Source organism: Sander lucioperca, chromosome 3 (assembly GCF_008315115.2).
Source record: "Sander lucioperca isolate FBNREF2018 chromosome 3, SLUC_FBN_1.2, whole genome shotgun sequence".
Taxonomy (NCBI): Eukaryota; Metazoa; Chordata; class Actinopteri; order Perciformes; family Percidae; genus Sander; species Sander lucioperca.
Window position 1 is genome coordinate 25,409,264 of NC_050175.1, and position 21,598 is coordinate 25,430,861.

General features: G+C 39.3%; 3 protein-coding genes across 11 annotated transcripts in view; all 3 read right to left on the minus strand.

The window, feature by feature from the left end:
- The window catches only part of mical2a (microtubule associated monooxygenase, calponin and LIM domain containing 2a), an 858,504-nt gene that overhangs the window by 728,743 nt on the left and 108,163 nt on the right, over positions 1-21,598 (minus strand). The gene's annotated exons all lie outside the window — the stretch shown is intronic.
- On the minus strand, positions 6,957-8,915 carry rassf10b (Ras association domain family member 10b). Its single transcript, XM_031324281.2, has one exon. It carries the CDS (start codon positions 8,577-8,579, stop codon positions 7,251-7,253), a length of 1,329 nt encoding a protein of 442 aa, XP_031180141.1. The 5' UTR covers positions 8,580-8,915; the 3' UTR covers positions 6,957-7,250.
- Positions 13,946-21,598, minus strand: part of tead1b (TEA domain family member 1b) — a 60,436-nt gene continuing 52,783 nt past the window's right edge. For all 9 annotated transcript variants that reach the window (XM_035999844.1, XM_031324279.2, XM_031324277.2 and 6 more), the window contains 4 exons: positions 21,028-21,201; positions 18,787-18,927; positions 18,491-18,643; positions 13,946-17,192 (listed from right to left, as the gene is read on the minus strand). In XM_035999844.1, the coding sequence (XP_035855737.1) occupies positions 17,079-17,192; positions 18,491-18,643; positions 18,787-18,927; positions 21,028-21,201 (582 nt within the window). In that variant the 3' untranslated portion in view covers positions 13,946-17,078. The remainder of the gene's footprint in view (positions 17,193-18,490; positions 18,644-18,786; positions 18,928-21,027; positions 21,202-21,598) is intronic.

A 21,598-nucleotide genomic window follows, 5' to 3' on the forward strand; every position in this document is an offset into this window, starting at 1 on the left:
CATGGGCGAATTCGTCCATCTGGCAAATGTTTTGCCCCACTAATGAAAGCTGAAGTTTTCCCCTTCATAGTTTGCATCAAAATGGTTGCACAATGTTTCAGAGATGTACTGTACATATCAGGCTTGTGTACATCCCAATAAGCATGAACTTTCAACAACACATATGATTCACGTCTCAAATACAAATGGGTAGCAGTCTAATAGACATGGCGTTTATTTAAGGCATTCGACAGGTCACATTCAGGTTTATTGAGTGTGGATAACCTATTGATTATAATTTAAGCCTCGTAGTGTAGCTGCTGTCAATCTGTTAGCACTCAATAGCTAATAAAAATGACAAATGCCCTTGAATACAAGCCTAAAACAATAAGTTTATACATCTGTTTAATTCTTAAAAGAAAGAAAATGTTAAAAATGTACATTGCTTATGCATATGACAATATATGGGGCTGCATCTCCACTGCATCTTTAAAACTATGGTGGCCCCGCATTGAAGAAAGATGAAAAAAAACTGGCCCACAACTGAACCTAATTGCTGACTCCTGGTATATATTATGCGTCTTAACCACTACCACTACCTTAGTACATTTTACAGTAACGCATTTGCCGTACTGGCACCAAGACTGTAACATGATTGCTTTTTCACCACCACTGATCTTCTGCCATTGCGAGCCATGCCTCTGTTTTTAGAAACGCAGCTTTGTATCTGGTTGTATTAAAGCGTAACTCTCACCAAAATGCAACCTAGGGTCTTTTTGTGAATGTACCCGAGTCAAACTTTCGTTTAAAAGCATATTTAGGACGGAATCGTCACTTTTAAGATTTACCGTATTCTCGTTTTTCGGTCAAATGGCCTTTTGAATCGGAGTGCTAGGGGCACTTTTATGCTAGCCTCAAAATAGCTATTTTTAAAACACTAAGAAGGCTCGACACAACATGGAACTTTGCTCGAAGTATCGCCAGGGTCTCTACACCTTAACGAAAGCATTGACAACATTGTTTGTGTACACAGTTTACTAAAAAGAAAGGTTTTGAGCAACTCACATTAGCAGTTGTTGTATACGCTATCCGCCATTTTCCCAGTCAAAAAATAGGCGATATCCGAATGCGAATGAACGGACTCCATAGGAGGAAATGTCATTCTTATATGAGGCTCCTTTTTCAACTACAAGGTCAATATTGTGTTTCACTAATGACAAAACAACAAATTATCCGTGCATTAATATGGAACTAAGCTTTAGGAGTTTTCCATCTTTACTCTCCTCCCTCGACTATTTTTGACTGGCTCGATAGACGGCGACCGGAAGAACAACACTACAGTGAGTTGCTCAAAACCTCTCTTTTTAGTAAACTCTGTGTACACAAACAATGTTGTCAATGCTTTCGTTAAGGTGTAGAGCCCCTGGTGATACTTTGAGCAAAGTCTCATGTTGTGTCGAGCCTTCTTAGTGTTTTAAAAATAGCTATTTTGAGAAAAACGTAAATACGGTAAATCTTAAAAGTGGCGATTCCGTCCTTAATAGGCTTTTAAACGAAAGTTTGACTCGGGTACATTCACAAAAAGACCCTAGGTTGCATTTTGGCGAGAGTTACGCTTTAAGCAACTCAGATTTCTTTACATTCAGATTAGTCTATGCTGAGCAGAAACCTACCCAGATCTCTTACAATGCTTCCTTTGATTTTGACCTGCTGCTAAGATAACTCTTTTAGTATTGCCCTAATCAGGTTGTAATTGAATATCAGCATTTGTGTAAACACACCACCTACTGACATCGGAAAGTCTGCTCTGAAGAGGATATTTTTCAGGATGTCATTTCCTCATTTAGACAGAGTTGATGCATGGCGAAGTCTTACAACTGTTTATGGAGTTAACTGAGATGACATAATGATTTAGTGGCCGTGCAGAGACCTCTGGTCTCCTGCTGCTCTCGTACCACCACAATCCTCTGCTCTGTCCATAAAAAGCCAAAGTTGGGGAGTCCTGCCGCTTAAATTGTGCTTTCTTCACCAGCTCCTACCTCCCTACTGTTCACCTTCATGACCCCCCAGCATAAAGGGTCAGATGGCGGCTTCAGTAACTTTAACCTCTGATAGCATGACCTGTGAACCCTGTGATGACCCTAGAACAAAGACTGTGACATTTTCTTTGTTAGGGCCTGACATGTTTTTGTTAGTGTGCACAGGGATGTGAGTTGTACATGTTTATGCAGATACCAGGAAGTTGTAATAAAAGACTAAATTTTGGATATACTTGTGTGATAACGGAGACAAAGAGGCTATCAGACAGGCTGCAGGAAGCTCTGATTGCATACCAGAGAGAAAACTACGTCTGATATTCCTCAAAACCTTTTGTCTCATTAATAATGCCAACTCAGTGAAAAGCCTTGGAGAAGGACACTTCAGATTCCTGAATTTCCTCTTGAGTGGCTCCAGACTTCTTGGGACAATCCACATAATCAAAACTAGACATTTATACAACCCCCATTCAGTGATGTGGGAAACACTCCACATAGACTTTACCTCTGAAACAGAAGACGAGGAATGTACTCATGTTTTCCTGAGAATACTGTAGGTAGTATAACATTTTCGCGTGTCACATGTGAGATAAAGGGTTTTTTCTATTAGGTCAGACTAATTTATGTTCCTCTGTGTAACAAAGTGGCAAATAAAAAGAGAGCCACAAGAGAGAGGAGAGTGCTGCTGTGTGTCAAGAAGCAGGAAGGCTACCACAGGGCGTGTAATACAGTACTTCCCCTTGTTTGACGATGATGCTGCCCTAAATTCAAAGGACAAAGACACTTAAGATGGTGTGTGTCTGTGTGTGTGTGTGTGTGTGTGTATACACGGCTTATTTGTTAGGACCAATTTAAGCTTCACCCTTGACAGTGAAGACATTTTTGGAAACTAAGGATATTTTGGTCTCACTTCTACAAAGAGCTGTTAAGATTGTGTTTTTATTTAATGTCAGAATTAGGTTGTAGCATGTAGTTTCAGTAGATACACTTATGGTCGGAGGATGCATAGTGTTGAATCGAGAATAGAATTGAATCTCAGGGTACCTCCCTTTTTAACAAATTTGATAAACTTTTATTTTTCAACCATTCCCTACTGACTATTTGATAGTAGATAACACATTGGAGACTATATGAGCTGCCTCATGAACATAAAACCTGTGTTTTTGTTTCTATGATCAAACTTAAACATCTTCATCCAGTGGACAGTAAAACAGGAGCTGTGTGCAATAAAGCCTTTCTAATTGCTTGTCGAAAGTGATTAAGAGAAAGAGATTTACCTTTTGTTTGATCTGTCAAGAGCTAAAAACTTCTCTTTGACAGTAGGTGGTTACAAAGTGAGGACAGGATCCAGAAATGTGTCTCGCCTTGTAATGTAATTCCTGCTGTGTGGAGCTGTTGGATTACCACAGCAGGTTGTTTGATCTGTGAGTTTTGGACATTCTGTATCAAGAAGGAGGCTGCAGAGCACCTTAGAGAGTTCACCTGCCATAAACTATGCATAACAACATGTTGACACAAGTCTAGTCTATGACATTTGTATAGGAGATCTAGAGAAGCTGGGAGTACAAAGTAAAGTACTGGGAGTAAACATACAGGTTTAATAATACTGTGGATGTTCTCTTTTGATATGAATTATTCTCAATCCTGTTACCTTTATCCACAGTTTGCATTATGGTTCAAGCCATGAATCAGCCGGATGTTACGTGTTGTCTTTTCATTGAGAGAGACCTAAAATAAGTCAGTCTCTTCTCTGTGAGACACATCTTGCACTCATTTTCCTTTTTTTGTCCTTTGCAAGAAAATGTGACCTCATCTGCAAAGCAAGACAGAAACGAGCCACTGGACACAGATGCATTACAGCCACTGAAAATTAGCAGATGTGGACACATTAGTCAACATGAGCAGCCTGCAGCACTCCCACAAAGCAGTTCTCTGCTGCACTGCACACTAAAGCTGTTCAGTTTTATTACCGCGTCCAAGGCGTTGTTTTCGGTTCGGTTTGTTTGTCTGTCAGCGGGATTACAAACAACTACTGGCCCGATTTTCATGAAACTTGTTTGTAGCATGGGCCAAGGAAGAACCCATTAAATTTTGGAGGAAATCCGAATAACAGGGTGGATATACAAATTCTTTTTTTAACTTTTGTTAACAATGTGAGATAGGGTGTTTGGCCTAGTTTTCTATAATTTTCCCTTAATCACAAAAAAACATACAAGGCTCCAGTTCCTCGCCAAAGTTGATCTGTCTGGACGGCATTTCAATACGTTTTAGCTTGAATAACATTCAAAGATCATTTTGCACCATCACAAACTCGCACAACACTGTTCAGTCATTTCACAACATAAGGAGATATGTTGTGGGCAGAATTTTACTTTTCACCCATAGTTTAATACCCATATCTAAACTATTGCAGCTGATGTCTCTCTCTGCGTCTGATTTATCAATGACTCTCAAACAACAAATAATGTTGTGACATCAAACATTGTAGAACAAAAAGCAAAAAAACACATGAGGAAGGGGCAGTGGGATGTGTTCTAGGCCAAAATTATTAAAAGTAGCTCTTACATTTACATCAATGAATCTATATATTTTTAACCTTTGCATTTAAAGATTTTCAGCTGGTGTGCTCAGTTTCAGTCTGTACTCTGCTTTGAAACATTTTACAATTTTTTTTATAATTTAAATACAAACTTAAAACACGCCTGGATTACTCCACATCATAGTGATTATAAGAAGTTGCCTATCAATAATTTGATGAAAAGATTTCTCAGGAGTACCAGAGTGAAAATATCATTGTGAAAGGTAGCTAAACAATGCCAACCCCACATCGCTGTGTAACACGGTACACTAGGAACACAGATTATACTTCAAATGTTATATGTGTCTAATATACACAGTCACTGTATATACTGAGAAACCACTTTTAGCAACGTTTATTTTTTCCTAAGGGTTTGAATAATTCAATACACCTATTAAGTAGGTATACAACTCCTGGGACACAGGTAGTAATGTATACTTTAGTGTTGTCTTGTGTATCACTGTGTAAAAAGCAGCACATGGGTGGGTTTATCAAGGGCAGAAACTCAATACTCTGTTTAATGCTGTTATAATGTTTTCCATTGTCTGTCGCCAAGCCTAGAAACCTTTTCTGACAGTAAATAAATTTAGGAAGGCGCAGATGCAGTAGTGTCATATTTTCTGTCTTAACTCCAGATGGAAGGTGTTTTTCACGGCTGCAGCAGGGATGTCACGTACCCTACTGAATATAAACATAACATTTTTGTTTATGCAAAAAGGCCTTGGACGATGTCTCAGAGCTACAAATCAAACTCAGAACTTTGTCATCTGTAGGCCACAGTGTTAGTATGTGTGCAGTTCAGCCAATTATTTAACAGCAGTAAAGAAAAGGGAGTGTATCACATTTCATAATACAAAGCTGAAATCACACTAAACTTTTTTGACATCATGTGACTCTGACTACCTGACTTATACTTATTTATGATTAACCAGTTTCTGTAAAACTTAGGAGCACATTTTTTGAACACAATCATAAAACCATAGCCTAAAGTATGTTAAGTCTAGTAAATACAAGACATCTTGACAGCATGCATTAGACTGTGTATGCAGCAATAATTACAAACATATGGCCAGGATTTTAAGTTATTAATAATGCACCGATCCAACTTTTAAGCATAAGAGCATCTGCCGAGTACTCATCCAATAGCAGTGCTTTTTTCGATCCCATTTAAAACATTTATACTACACTGCATGGAACTCGTTGGAATCATTTTTATGTAAAGTTACATGAAGCCAGGGAGGCTGAGGTACTAGAAATTTAGATAGAGGCCCAGTATGACTGAAGTAATGTAACTGATTTTTTTTTTTTATGACAAGAAATGTTATTTTATGTGGCTTAATCTCATCATGGGGCCAATACCAATATGGTATCCTTAGTTATCAGTGTCCTCGGAGGTCAATGATATTTACCAAACCATAATATAATTTCTATAATGACTACTGAAGACGTCTTAAAAGGGCTTTAAGTGACTACCAATTTTAACTACCAATATGTGAAGTGACTATTAACTACCAATACGTGAAGCCTGGTTTATTGAAATGGACAGCAGTGTCTTGAGATCTTTTTTCTTGGCTGTCACACAGAATCATTAATCTTCTAGAAAAGTTTAGAAAAACAGCTTACTGCACACCAAGATAGGGTGAACTGAGGATCAGCAGTACTTCAAATGTACCTCAAATTTTAGGCTACATGAGCTTATTGTCTGTCAGGAGTAAGAGGGAGTGAAGAGTGAAAGGAAAGAAAAAACAAACGAGAGCAGAAACGTTTCTTCTTGACCTCACAAAATGTGGGCATCATCAAATGTAAAGTATTCTCTCAGTAAAAAGTAACAACGTGGTCTGACTAAAAGCTCTAACAGCAATCATTCTGCATTAAGACACATTATCATCTGGGGAATAAAGCTATCATAGTGTGTTTCTATCAAACAGTGTGTGTATAACATGTCTTATCATCTGTTGTTGTGTCTTATCATTTCTGCTTGAGAGTTGTCCAGGGTGTAGAGCTGTCCTCCTATTTGAGCTTTGTGCCTCTGTTTTGACTTCAGATACTATTATGACTTTATGATTCACAGCAAAGAGGTTTTCTGTCTGAGTCACAGTGAAAGCTCAGATGTTGTTCACAATCTCCAGAATAATCCCACAGACCTTTGACTTTGTGTTTTGGCTGTGTCGCCCTGCTGTCTCTGAGGTGTGTATTGACAAGGCAGAGTGTTTGTTTTCATACTTCAATCTCATGTCTTCTCTTAACTTTGCACCCTGCAGTGCTGACACCAACATCTTAAGGTTTTAAATATCACTTTTCAGTTTTGTTATCTGTGTTTGGCTCATTGCAAAGAGAAAGGGGGAACAATTAACAAATCAAGCTTCAAGCTTCAAAAACAGCATTTATTGTTTTATGTCAAAACAGCATGCCCCAACAAAAAACTGTAGTAGTTCTGTAGTAAGGATGTTATACAAATATAAGTATATGTAAGGATTGTTATGATGCCATACAAAGGTTTTCTTTCTTTCTTTTAGAACACCATAAGGTCAGATAAATCCAGTTTTTCGCCCATGTTTACTTCAGAGCAACAAGGATCGCTGAGACTGTAAAAGTTCCTTCTTTTTCTAGTTGAAAGATGATAAACAGTCAGATAAGCGACCTTCCTGGTAAAACTCCTAAACCAATGATTCCCACACAGTGTGGCTGCCTGAGTCCTGACTGTGCAGAGAACTTAAGCCAGTGTCTGAGTCGTCATCGTTCACACTGTGAGCTTTGGACAGGCCCCTGGCCTGCTCCACCCACTCGCTTTTCCTCTCCAAAGTGCTCGTCATCCCTATTTTGTCATCTGCCCCGTGGCTACATCTCTCCTCGCGGACTGTCCCTTCCTCTATGTCCAAAGTGTTCACTTTCTCTAGTAAATCCCTCATCTCCTTCTCCCTCGCCCCGCAAATCTTCTGGGTCAACTCTAAATCGCTCCTAATAGCTTCTAAATCCGTGTTGAGGCGGAGACCGATGTATAAACTCGCATCTAGCTGTGTTCTGATCCTCTCTTCTTCCAAAAGCAGCCCGTTTTCTGACGCTGTGTCTGCCTCGGTGCTGGGGAGGGATGGTACGCCCTCGCCCGGCTCTGTTACTCTGCTGTGCATCTCCTCGTTTCTCCGCTGCATCCAGCGGTGGTTCAGCTCCTCCTGCATCTGCACCGTGAAAATGTCTATAAGGGCTTCCTGCTCCCAGAGCTCCTCTTGTAGTCGAACCACCTCCTCACACTGCCGGACATACTCTTCAAACTTGGCAAGAGTCTCAGCTGAACACACTTTGTCTCCCTCTCGGCTGGAAGCAGCATCCACTAAATACGTGTCCTGCACATAATTAACCCCGTGTCTTTTTATTCTGTCAAAATGCACTTTTGCCTCGCATCTTTCGATGTCTGCGTCCAGCTCTGTAATCCTCTGGATCTGCTGGCGGATTGTATGATCCTGAGAAATCACAAGATGGACCAAAGTTTCCATCTTTTCCGCAGAGGACGCGTCTCTCTGCACCCTCTTTTGATTAATCTTCTCCAACTTTCTGAAAGCTTTCCTGACGACCCGACGCTGTTTTTCAGGTGGGATGCCACCCATGGGAGACCGTGCGGTCCCCTTGGTAACACAGGGGCTGTGTTTGCTGAGCACGACACGCGCCTCTGCGCTCCGGGCTCCGTAGTTCGGCAAAGACGCCTCACTTTTCACCAACACAAACTTTACATTCCCCTGCTCCTCTCCCCACGCGACCCAAAGCCGTAAAATCTTGGTTTTCTTCGGTAAGATCCTCTCGAAGCCTCTCCATTTCTCCACGATGCAGTAAGACTGCGAGTATGAAGCTGTGGAGAGGCCGCGCTGTGAGTTCTGGTCCTCCAGAAGTACTTGGACAACATCAGCGCAGGTTGTGCGCTTTGACAAGCCGAAGACGAGCTTCTCCTCTCGGCAGACCCACACTGATATCTTACTCTCTTCCGACTCCATCATGGATGTCTGCTAAACCGTATTTCTTATAAACAGATGTAAGAAAAAAAAAAGTCGTTCTTAAAATAGATTTAAATCCGCATGTCTGGAGAAAAGCGCAGCCGTGTACTCAGCTCCTCATCTGTGTGCATGCGCGCTGCGTCCGAGACGCATCTGAGAAGTTGCTGATGGAGCTGCAGGTTTGGAGGTCCATGTTTCCTTCTTTGCATTTTCTTTACGCAAAGTCAAAGAAAACACTTCGGGTGCGTTTATGCTTCTGCGCGCTCACGAGGCTGCCTCTGCTGAGATCACATGACTGCACCAGCAAGTATCAGTAACCTGGGAGTTGTGTTGGAGGTTTATGTTTCCACTGCAGGGTTAATGTCTTATGGTCATTAGAAAAAGTAGCCTAAAGCTGAGTAGGCTATTATTGCCTTATAAGTGGCAGTGGGAGATTTTTAAAAGTTGAATTAAAGTGATTTAATATTTTATTTACTGGCATTTTATCTTTGGTTTGGTCTGCTAACTTCTGTGAGAAACATCTGGTTTTTCGAATCTTTGTGTTGATTTGCAAAAGGCGAACCACCATCGCACATTTAAAAATCTTACATGTTCCCTGAATGGAGCTGAATCACATGACGTAGGCCACGCCCATTTCTGCCTAGACTTTTTTTGACTCAAAATCGCAATATATCGGAAACCTGCTTTTTTTTTAACTCCTCCTAGGCCGTGTCGTCCGATCTGCACAAAACTTGGCCACAGACCTGAGAAAAATGTAGCCTATCAAAAGAATTTTGCTCCGTTCAAAAATGCGGAAATTATGTACAAACAAATATTTGTGTAGCTAGCCACCAACTCACGAACATTTGCATACATCGGCTAAAGTAAATGCTTTCACCACGAAACTGTAGATTCTTGTTTGATAAAACACTCTGAGGCTCTGGACCACATTTGGCCACTAGGGGGCGCTACAAATACAAAAAGGTTACATCTCATGAAAGGCTCATCCAATTTTTACGAAATTTGGAGGGTACCATCTACAGCCACTCCTACCCTTACAGGGTAGATGTACAATGCCTCATACACCTCACATACCAAAATACATTTTTAAATAAATAAAATAAATTTGGTAAAATTACACATGTGGACCACTAGGTGGCGCTATAATCAAGGCAGAGGCGTTTTGGCCTATAATTCCCACATTACACATCACACATTTAAAAACCTTACATCCACGCATTCCTTGAATGAAGCTGAATCACATGATGTAAGCCACACTTTTTTTTGCATATCTCGTCCAAAGTAAATGGTATCAACGCAAAACTTGATATTCTTGCTTGCCATGCCACTCTGAGGCTCTGGACCAAAGTTGGCAAAGATTAGCCATTAGGGGGCGCTACAATCAAGGCAGACGCATTTTGCCCTATAACTCAATTAATGTAAATGGGAAATTTGCAATTTACTACAGACCGTGCTGCTCACGCGTTGTGATATTTCCTGACGTTTGCCTCGCCGGCGTCGCGCTTTGGGTTTGACTTTCGCGGACTAAGCTGTCGTCGGGGGCTTCTCGTGCCGGGGAGGCTTTGAATCCATTGTAACTTCTTGCAGTTCTAGTTGTTTTTGTTTTTTTACCTTTCTTTATTCAGGGAACGTTCTCTGAGAGGAAACCTCTCTTTTGCAGGAACACCCTGATCGCAGCGCCACTGGAGTGGTTGGGGTTAAGGGCATTGCTTATGGGCACCTCAGTGGTGGTAATGAGGGAGGGGCAAGTGCTGCTCTTTCACTTTCCCCAAAAGATTTATCCTGTCGGTCTGGGGATTGAACCAACAACTTCCCAGTCACAACTTTATTATTGAGTTTATACGCAGTCACCTTTGTAAAAGACATGCTTCTGAAAGCTGCAGAGACATGACGTGATGGTGTTAACATGAAAATATTGTTTAATGGAGCTCTTTTAAGTTAGGATGGGATATTTTGTATTTAACCTGTATCTGATGCAGCCACAGTTTGTGATTCTGTACATTGGAATCTATCAGCGGTGACATACTTAAAAAAAAATGAATACCTGTTATATAAAATTCAGACAGAAGAAAAAAAAACAGGTCATTGCAAAGCAGACTTCCTGCAGTCAAGGCTGTGCGGCAGAAACACAAAGAAACTTACAATCAAACCCATTCAGAGATCTGAGTGGAGCAGCGGTGACCTCTACTTCTGCTGGCTTACACTTTTGTGTTCAGTGATCTAAATATTCAGGGTCAGGTTGCTTTTGTTGATATGAGTGAGAGGAGGCAGATATTGGATTGTGTAAATGACAACCGTCAGACTATGGTGAGGATACCTGGAGAGTTAGAAATATCAGTAGTAAATGTAGTAGCAGTATTGAATGCTTCTTGAGTGTCAGCTAAGACTTACTGTGCTGCTTTGATTGGTATGTCCTTGATAGTGAGTGTCCAAGATGAGTAAAGGCATGTGATGTCTTTTTAAAATGCTATAATTCATCATTTTGACCCTGGTAGCTTTTAGGTCAGCATATTTTTCCTTCTCTATTTGACTGCTTTCAGATTTCAGCCTTGCTGAGACCTGAACGCATTAACTTCGATTTCAAAGTAAACTGTTGTTCACTTCTGTCCAAAGATGTTATAATGAACATCTACTGTATGTGTTTAAGAGTTTTGACACTTTGCACATTAAAATTGTGGTGTTACAATATACGATTGGTTTTGTTTTCAAGGTTTTGGTAGATTAGTTTGTGTGTGTGTGTGTGTGTGTGTGTGTGTGTGTGTGTGTGTGTGTGTGTGTGTGTGTGTGTGTGTGTGTGTGTGAAAGAGAGTGACTAGTTGTTAGTAAACCCTTTACCTTTGCTTTAACCACATTTCTCTGCAGAGCCTTGACAGACATGAAACACATTGACACATTCTCTAAATCTGTCATTTCATTCAAACGAAATTTTTGCAATCAACTACACATAGACAATCATTATGCCCTTTAAAAATACTTTATATCCTGGGTCTATTATTGCTTCATACAAGAATAAATTACAAAATTTCAATTAAGTCAGACTCATGGACACTGAGTTAGGGCCAATTAAAGGCTGCCTTGAACGGCAGAATTCATATAATTTGGCTTGCACCCCTCACAGTTCAGGAGATATTACTTAAAGTGTAAAGTGCTTTATAAATGACCACATGGTGGTGCTATGCAATAAACTCTGTCAAGTATTCCTTCAGATATCCTGCAAAATCACAATCACAATTTTTCAGTGTAAAAGTTGACTGTGTTAACTCCCATTGTCTCCAAAGGTTTCGTTCAAAACCACAGGAACAAGCTGATTAAATCCCTAAATTATCTGACAGTTGTTTTAAAACAGGGGCTTTAACATCAACCATATCTCAGTTACTGATGTTGTTGGTTAGTTTTCATCAATATTGATTGTAAACAAAGCAGGAAAATAGGCAAATATTTCCAATATCCTCTGATTATTGATTGAATACTAAAGGCTCAATCAATAATTATTCCGATAATTATTATTGATCTCTTAACTATTTCTGCTTTCAGTATATGCGGTGTATTGCTCTAAAATATTTTATGTGACTGCACTTTAATTGCACAATATATATTTTTTACTGGTGCCTTAATTTATGGATTGAACTCAAAAGGAAGACGATCATGTTTGGTTTTAATTAACCCTCTGGCGCACAGCGGTCACTACAGTGGACAGCTGTTTAAAAGTCATTTTCTCCGAAATGCAATAGTTTCTATGGTGGAATTGCATATCAGCCGTTAGAATGCTCTCTGCTGCCCCTCCATTGAGGTTTATTCAGTGGTTAGTTGTTGTAACTACAAGTGAACCTCCTCTGAATCCAAGATGGCTGACAGACAGCCACACTTGTTGACCAGTGCTGGAATATCCTGCCAATCCTTCTATACCAGGAGAACCCTAGAGGTAAAAAAAAAAATATACGATGATATGCAGGAATACCTAAGGAACAATATTATTCTTTTAGTTTTGAAAATTTTATTTCAAATAAGTAGTAAATTGTAATTAACCATGTGTCCAATGAAGTGGAAGTCATGCATAGCTAAGTATATTTTCCCATACAAGTCATGGGGTTGATTCATCTTTTATTATGACTATCTTGGTTGCAATTCAGTGCATTTTGGGTATATTTATCCTGTTCTGTGACTTCCATGACTGTCCTGTGACATGGGAGTCACATGGACAGTGTCTGACTGTCCCGGGACAGTCATGGGAGTCACAGGACAGTGTATGGGTGTCACAGGACAGTGTCTGACTGTCCCGGGACAGTCATGGGAGTCACAGGACAGTGTATGGGTGTCACAGGACAGTGTCTGACTGGCCCGGGACAGTCATGGGAGTCACAGGACAGTGTACAGGACAGTGTCTGACTGTCCCGGGACAATCATGGAGTCAAAGGACAGTGTCTGGGTGTCACAGGACAGTGTCTGACTGTCCCAGGACAGTCATGGGAGTCACAGGACAGTGTCTGGGAGTCACAGGACAGTGTACAGGACAGTGTCTGTTGGGACAGTCATGGAGTCATAGGACAGTGTCTGGGTGTCACAGGACAGTGTCAGACTGTCCCGCCTCAGCCATGGAGTCACAGGACAGTGTCTGGGTGTCTGTCACAGGACAGTGTATGGGTGCCACAGGACAGTGTATGGGTGCCACAGGACAGTGTCTGACTGACCCGGGACAGTAATGGGAGTCACAGGACAGTGTCTGACTGTCCCGGGACACTCCTCAGGACACTACTAACAGGACAGGACAGTTTTTGCTGCCACTGCTGCTGCAATAGGGCTATAGAATGTTAAAGTGTGTGAAAGTTTGGTTAAGTGCTTTTCAAAGCATAACATTAAATAATTGTTCATGGATTTATGATAAAACTCAATTTGATTCATTCTTCCATGACGTTTATACTGTTTATGTTGAGTGCTTATGCGCATGTAGTCCAGTGTAGTGGACATGTCTGTAACTTTCTGAAAAAATCATATTTTTGAAAAAAAAAAAGAAAAAAGAAGTGAATATTTGTTTTTGTTTTCATGCCCTAAAGAGTAAAAACACATTAAAAAATCTTTTTGACTCAGGCTTTCATAATTCATGCATCAGAGGGTTAAACAATGTCTCCCTCTGGTGAGGGTTTCTGGTATTACAGTGTTGTACATTTAAATGTGTTCTTACATGTGAAACAGGGACACAGAGTGAAATATAAAGCAAGTGCCAGGCTCCATTTACTGTTTAAGAGTTAAATGGTGCCTCAGTCCACACAGAATCATGTATTACTGCTTTCTGAGTGAATACTCAAACCATGCCGATTGCTTTAGCACCATAACTATGTTAAATCTTTAACTGAAGTGACAACAAAATGCTATATATTTTCAGATTTATTTAACTTCAATATTGCATACATACAAAGTATCTAGAAAGCTATAAAATATCTACTATTATCAAGAAGGCATCATATTGTTACAGAGCAAAGACAAGACCATATGCAGAACACAGAAACATAGCAGAGCTTCTTTTCTCTCCTTTGCTCCCAACACTTTGCTGTCATGGATACGAAAAGATATCACACATCTGTACCAAGAAAAGCTAAGATATACAGTATCATTTTGTACAAAGCACCTTTTTACAAAAAAACAAGTCTGCACACAAAACCTAAATGTGTGTATGACAACTATATATATGTGAGCTATGTGAAAAATCACTTTAAAGCCACCATCTGAAAATGGTCACAAAACAAAAAGGTACCAGTACCTACTTGACAGAATTACAAATAACAAGAGCTAAACTGCTGATATGTTTGTAGCATGATTCCTCGACTTCGCAGATATCTTTTTAATGTGTCCATTTTCCTTTCAAATGATCCACCAAACATTCGTGCCATCGAAGGCATCAGTCCTGCTGTTTTAGTGTTGAAACGACATGTCAAAATGTACCAGCAGTGCAGCAGCAACATCATTACCGTCTTATTGGGCTTGCAATATACAGACAATGTCATCACAAAACCAAGTACAACTGTATACAAGTACAATAACAAAACATCTTCCTAAGTAATCCATAAATGTGAACAGATACACAGGGTAAACATAAGGGGGAAAAAGCCTATTAAACTCTACAGTGTCCACAGGACTGTGGCAAAATACTGAATGATTGAACTTTATCTGCATCTACCAGAGACATTGTCTGCAATTATTTAGAGCTTCTTCTATTAAAATACTTTAGATGATTATAATGTTTTGTAAGAAACGGTAAATGTTTGAGTAGCTATGGTCCTTACGGTGAAAAGTATTAACCTTGACGGCCTCGTCCACACTAGCGGTTGTGAAAAATTAGTTTCTGAAACAGTGTCTCAAACAGGTTTTGGAATAAAAATTCAACCACATTACAAGATATTTTAGAATTAGTAGTGTAGAATCACTATTAAATAAACTTTCACTTTTAAGTTCTGAAAGATAAATTATAAAAGCTTGTGTCGGTCCCTCGTCGACACCACAGCTGTGTCTGCATCATCAAAGGTCACATTGTGATTTTTTTCTGTGGTTTTCACATCATGTGAGCGTGTGGTCGGGAGCGTTTTTTTTTTAAAAAACACTTGAACCTGCAAGTGTGCATGAAGCAAACAGCTGCGGTGTTCATACGGGTTGACATCCTGCATGCAGTCAGCGGCTGTACGTTATCAGCAGGTCTTTCAGTCCTTGACCTCAAGCAAAGAAATACGTGCTTCTTCAAATACATCATTTCTTAATTTTACCGGTAACCAGCTTTCCTCGTGCTATCATTACAATCCTTTAAAAAGGCAATGTGGTGATTGGTTTCACTTATGTCTCATTTTTGGTCTAGCAACATTTCATTTTTAATTTCTGTTTGATCTTTTTGAAGCTGTAAATTTTAAACCAAAGGCACTTCCTTGCTACCATGCAGGACAGGACAAAATATTGACTGTATCTCTGTATTTTTGGTCTTTTAAGACAGGAAAGGCAGTCAGTCTGTGTTTATAGTACACTCGAGAAAAAAGGCTGATATTTTAGGAACATAATTACAGCGTTAGAGAAAAATACATGTGTTATAACTGTTTCTGAGCTTACATTTGCAAACGTAATTTAACATAAGTGTACTGCTTTTGACAACAAAAAACTATTTCCTAGAGTGTACCAATTATAAGAAACAATTTCTCAGATGTGAAGATGTACCAAGTAACATAGCGATGAGTTATTTTTGCCCATTTGATTCACAGAACTGATTTTAGACTTCAAACAAAGCAACGGGTAATGTTAGTGTATTCTAAGGCACTGTACATCTACACTTTGGCAGATAGTATTGTGAATTTCTTACACAACATATAAAGAGTCCTCCCGCGTAGAGATCACAGTTTAAGTGGCATCTTTTGGAGTTCTCACGGCTATAACATGTTTAAGGCTCGGGATCGGCGTAGGCCACAGAAACATGTGAACATAGTGTGAACGTGAAGGCAGCACCACTCTGGTTTGAAGTTTTTACACCGAGATCCCAGAGGGGAACGATATTCTAAATCTTTCAGGGGGCAAAGCCACAGCGTACTGAACAAAGCCTGCTTTCTACACATGATTTATAGTGTTGTGATTATTTATAAGTGTTGCTCTAAAACCCACAGATCTAACAGAAAAAAAGTATTACTAAGGAAAGGGGGGAACAAAGTGCATATGGACAAGATGAGTTCTGGTTTGAGTAGTTTTTGTAATACTTTCACCTGTCTAAAACCTAAAAATTCTCCTATCAATTGTTACAGAAAAAAGACTTGTTTGCAGCACTGAAATGCTTAGCAGGTGGTAAGACTTCCTACATTTATGGAGCAGATGCAGGCAAAATGTTTGTAGTATTTTCACAGTGCATTCTGTTGTTAGTGTCAAAGACTTGGAGTGCTTCAACAGGGATAAATATACTACTGAAAACTGAGTTTTCTTTAAAGAAATAGCAGTATTTCTGCAATATTCATATCCACTTGCTTCCAACTGTCTATGTAGTGTTAGTTTAGTTTCTTTGGAAAATCTATTGGCTGTGGGTGCATGTCTGTATATCTACAGTATGTACACTCACAAATTATGAACTACAGACACACCAAACACACTCAAACATATTACACAGACCACATCAGGCAGCTGAAAGAAAAGGCCAGCATCCTTTTTTTTCTTAGTCTACATAACAAAGCAGAAGAGGACGACACATTATTCCATTTACCAAATTAATCTAGTAAATTCTTTAAAAACGGCCACATTTATACCCAACGGAGACCAACTCAACATATTTCAAACATAAAATGTACCGCAATTCACAGCTGCAGTCAAATAACAAACACATTATATTAAAACTAATTTATAACAACTGACTTCACCCGATACCATGACCAAAAAGCATTGTAGGTGTGACTTTCAGGTAGAGGCACTGCCACTTGTCTTGAGGTTGGTAAGTCCACGAAAAGGGGACGGGGATGGGGGGGATTAGGGGAGGGGGAAGCTTGGAGCCTCTCATTCCTTTACCAGTCTGTAGATATGATGCTGGGCGCCGTGCTCACTGTTTGAAACTTCAAACACACACGCCATACATAGCAGTGTCTCCTGGGTGTCCCTATTCGTCACAACCTGCAATAGAACAGACAGTCACTATCTAGTATTGAAGTACAAGTATTAAAGGAGTTGCCATATTTTCAAAGCAGCAACACAGGTATAGAATCAAAAGCTCAGGGTCCTGTTTCCCCGATAACAATCAATCTTAGAAGTTTTTTGGGTGCTTTTCTTCAAACGTTAAATTTGCCCAAAGCAGTAGGAGTTCCTTAATGCCGACTCTCTGTGGTGCTGAAGAGAATAGGGAATACACTTTAAAGTAACTTGACATATTTAACTGTCTATGAGCTATATATTCAAAAATACATAGATATCAAAGCACAAATGGGGTAAACAATCCAATAGAAATGTTTTATATGTAGAATCCTTCAAGATGAAAATGTAGCTGAATGTGCAGTCAGCAGTCTACACCTTTCAGTTACTGACAGGTAGTTACGTTTAAAAAGTAAACTGATTGATTTAGCTGCTGTTCAGGACATTATTCTTTGATCACCTATTAAACCTTAAATCTAGCAGTTATGTTCTTATAAAATTAATGAATATGCAACTCATCATTTCTGTGTTAGAGCTTAATGAGCAAATGGCAATACAACCCTTCAAATAAAAAAAGAAGATGTAAAACAGAATGCAAGGAAAGTGTACTCTAGCATTGCTAGGGGATGCAACTATTTTCATGGCAGGTGTATAGCTCAGGACCCAAGGGAGCGCAGTGTGAAGTTGTTTGGATAAGCAGTTCTAGAGAAAAAAAACTACAGGAGGACAAGCAATCGGCCTGTTCAAACTGGCACGTTTTAAACGGGCACTGCCCTAATACTGAATACAAAAACAACTAAATGTAGCTTTTTAGGACGCTCTTTGTCTTCTACAAACAGTTAGGAGGCGCTCATTAATCTAGGATCATTTCTAAGCTTTTTGGAAATCTTATGAACCTTTTTTACCTTAAGATGCTTTTGGGCCCTGATTGCTTTTTTTTTTTGTTTTTTTTGCTGTCTTAGTATTGCTGAATTACACGTTAAGACCCCATGTGATGGATAATAACAGGGGTTCCTGCCCCCTCTTATCCTCCCTTTTCCCCTGCAGATAATGAGGCTCTGCACACTGTGTTTCATCCCCTGTGGAATGAGAGCAATGTGAGCAAAGCTAAAGGAACTCATCTCAAGGCCCAGCCAACCCTCCCACCCCCCTTTTCTTTGTTTTATAAAGCCAGCTGGAACCACCAACACACCCTGACAGCAAAGAGAAGAAGAAGAAGAAGAAGAAGAAGAATGAGAATCCTTGAGAGGGATCTCGCCCACTCAGGTCAGTCTGGTGATTACCAATAAGATAGTGAAGTTCTCCAGCACACTGTTCATCATATATTTCTCTGGCAGATGTTTTAGTTTATGGATGAAGTTGATCATGTATTCACACATGGGAGACCGGCTTATGCGGTAGACAAAGCGTCCATTCTCAAACCGTGCATATTCAGTCTGAAGAAAAAGAGAAAAATATGAATTAAAGTAGTATATGTAACCTCAAAATACATAGGTATAGTGTAAATACTCATTGTAATTAACACAACAGCTTTTAGCCATTGTTCTGATCCCCAGGATGAAAAGATTAGAGTTCATACCTCAACTTTCTCGACCACCTGCTTGCCAAAGGAGCAGACCTTTGTTGAACACGTAATGGTCATGTTCTCCGAGCTCTCGTACTGACTCGTGACTCCGTAGAAAGATCCGGTATCATCTTGAATGTTGCAGTTCAAGTCAGCCTGGGAGCCAGAGAGAAGCCAGAGAGAATGCAGTGGCAATCAATATTTGTATTTAGGGTTCAATTTACAGGAATAAACAATACACACAACATGGTAAAAAAGAGGCAAATACAGTGTATTAAAATGGTGAAATAAAACACTTGAAGTGAGAGTGGCAATTGACAATAAACACCTGTATACAGACAGGTGTACAAGAGAATAAGTGATGAGGCAACACTTAAACTTCAACTAAACTAATTGAGTAATTATGTTTTAGTACAGCAACTTTTGTCAGGTATTTCATACAACAAGCAACAACAAGCCTGTGTGAATATACATTCTTTGAAAGGGTAACAACCAATTCAAAACAATGAATTATCAGAAGGATCACAGAGAACAAAGACCCATTCATGAAAAATGATCTGTAACTTACCCAATTAAACTTTTAGGATAATAATCTGTGGGCAATGTCAAGTAACCCCCAAACCAGAACAAAATCTGATCAATAGTATTTTTTTTTTAAACATAAACCAACAATCAGTTGTTTTTAAAGAACTATGACCAAAATCCATCAGCAGGACATTTTACAGTTTTCAGCGCTCTCTGATTGACAAACAATGTCATGGAGACACTGTTACTAAATTACCTTAAACCTAGCCTGGCTCAGTGGATGTACATATAGCCTGACATTGGGTACGTCTTGTTTTGTCATTTTTGTTCTGCAACTTATTTTTATCGGCTGACATATAAACCAATACCAATATATCTGCAAAAAGCCAAATATCGGTCGATATATCAGCCTGAATGATTTTTCACTACCTACTTATTGTAAGCAGGTTTTGATCATGTGGTGTGTTCACAAGGGAAAAGTGACAAAATGAAATATATTAAGAGTCCCATAAACCCCCCATTTGTTTATGTGTCTTGATGCACACTAGTCTCTGGTGGTGAAATATAACTCAAAGGACAGCCCAGAAAACAAGAAATATCTCAAGATTTTGGACAAAAAAAAAGCTCTTTGTTATACCTGCAATATTACTGTTGTTATTTTACCACTTGGGGGCAGCAGAAGTTGATATGGTGTTGGTGTTAGCAACAGTTGCTTATTTACACATCAAACAGTTAAGGAGCAATATTAGCATTCATGTGGAGTCGGGTTTCTGATCACCTGACGAAAATCCAATATTCACATTCTTTTAGCTCTGTTTTTGGTCTCTACCAACTCCTGATTTTTTTAATACTAACCGGAAAAAACAACACACTATAAAGACTAGTACACACTGTAAACAATTAGTATGTAGTATGACATTGAGATATCACAAGTCAGAATTTGGTTTAAATGTGGTATCTAAAAATGTTAATTTTCTTTGTCACAGTCTAATCAAGAGCTGTCGAGATATATGGACATATCAAAAGAGAAGATCTCAGCCACATCTGAATAAGCATGTAAACGTGTTCCTATACGAAACAAGATTCTAAAGAGGATTAAATTAAGTTACGTTAAAATACTGATTTACAAGGTTGAACTGGTCTGCTCCCGGAGGGCAGCCTTTCTATGCCCTGAACATCCTGTTCATTATGGATACAAAAAGAGGAGACATCCTCCTACAACATTCTCCTCCTTCATTAAGCAAAGCAGTTATACATTCATTATTGTGCAGATTCTGTCTTTCATTTGAAATTTAGATTTGTCGGTCACTTCAAAAGGAATTTTAAGGGACTTGGTCCAAGTGCATACGGTCCTACTTTGTTGGCTGCCGCTAGTTAGCATTTTGCATCAGGGTGGAAATACATGCAATGTTTAAACAGCCATTAGCAGTGCAACCAGGTCACTCCATTGTTTGGAGATATTACATTGAATTAGCGAGTGCTTTGATCAAAAGCTCTCCTGCTATGCAAGTCCAAATATAGCAGAGTGCATTCTGCAAACATTAAGAGAGCAATCTTCTCTGTGTAGACTGATTACACCCAATCACTAAAGACGAACCTGAGAAGACTGTTACTGATTCTGCCATCCAACATTTTACAATGATATTAAGACTGATGTGCGTAAAAAACATAATCCAGCTGTAACACTGCCATTTCATATTATCAATATTGTGTCTGACAAATAATACTCACCCAGAATTTTATAAGGAAGAAGGAATTCTGGGGACCTTTTCCATACAGCTCCTTCAGTCCTCCTTTCTTTTCTGGGAATTTGTCATAAATCTGACGAATGTCCACCGACTCCAGCAGGGCGTCACTGTAGGAATGATTTGTCTGTCCGATATGTACAAATAGGTGCTTGTTGTACTGAAAGAGTAAAAAAATAGCATTAGAAACATACTTTAAAATATGGTGTTCTATTTCAGGTTGTATATAGAAAAAAAAGATCTATAACATATCAATATCCAGAGAGTCAGTCAACACAGCAAGGTTTACTGAAACAAAATAAGCCAATTATGAAAAATAACCACTACCATAATAAACAAGCTAGAATTAGATTAGTAACAATACACCCTCATGATGATAACCCTATGCAACATTGCTTTTTATTTGGCTGTCTGCATGGTTTTATGATGTACAAATTAGGAAATATCATCCTGCTCCACTAAAGCCAAAAACAAACTGATCCTCTCATTTGTATTAAACCAAGCCGGGGATGCCAGACTGCCTCACCCAAATTCTATAAGCTTATAAGATGTGACTT

What these genes read in the sequence shown, in the direction of transcription:
- rassf10b (XM_031324281.2), bottom strand. Translation starts at nt 8,579, where the DNA reads ATGATGGAGTCGGAAGAGAGTAAGATATCAGTGTGGGTCTGCCGAGAG.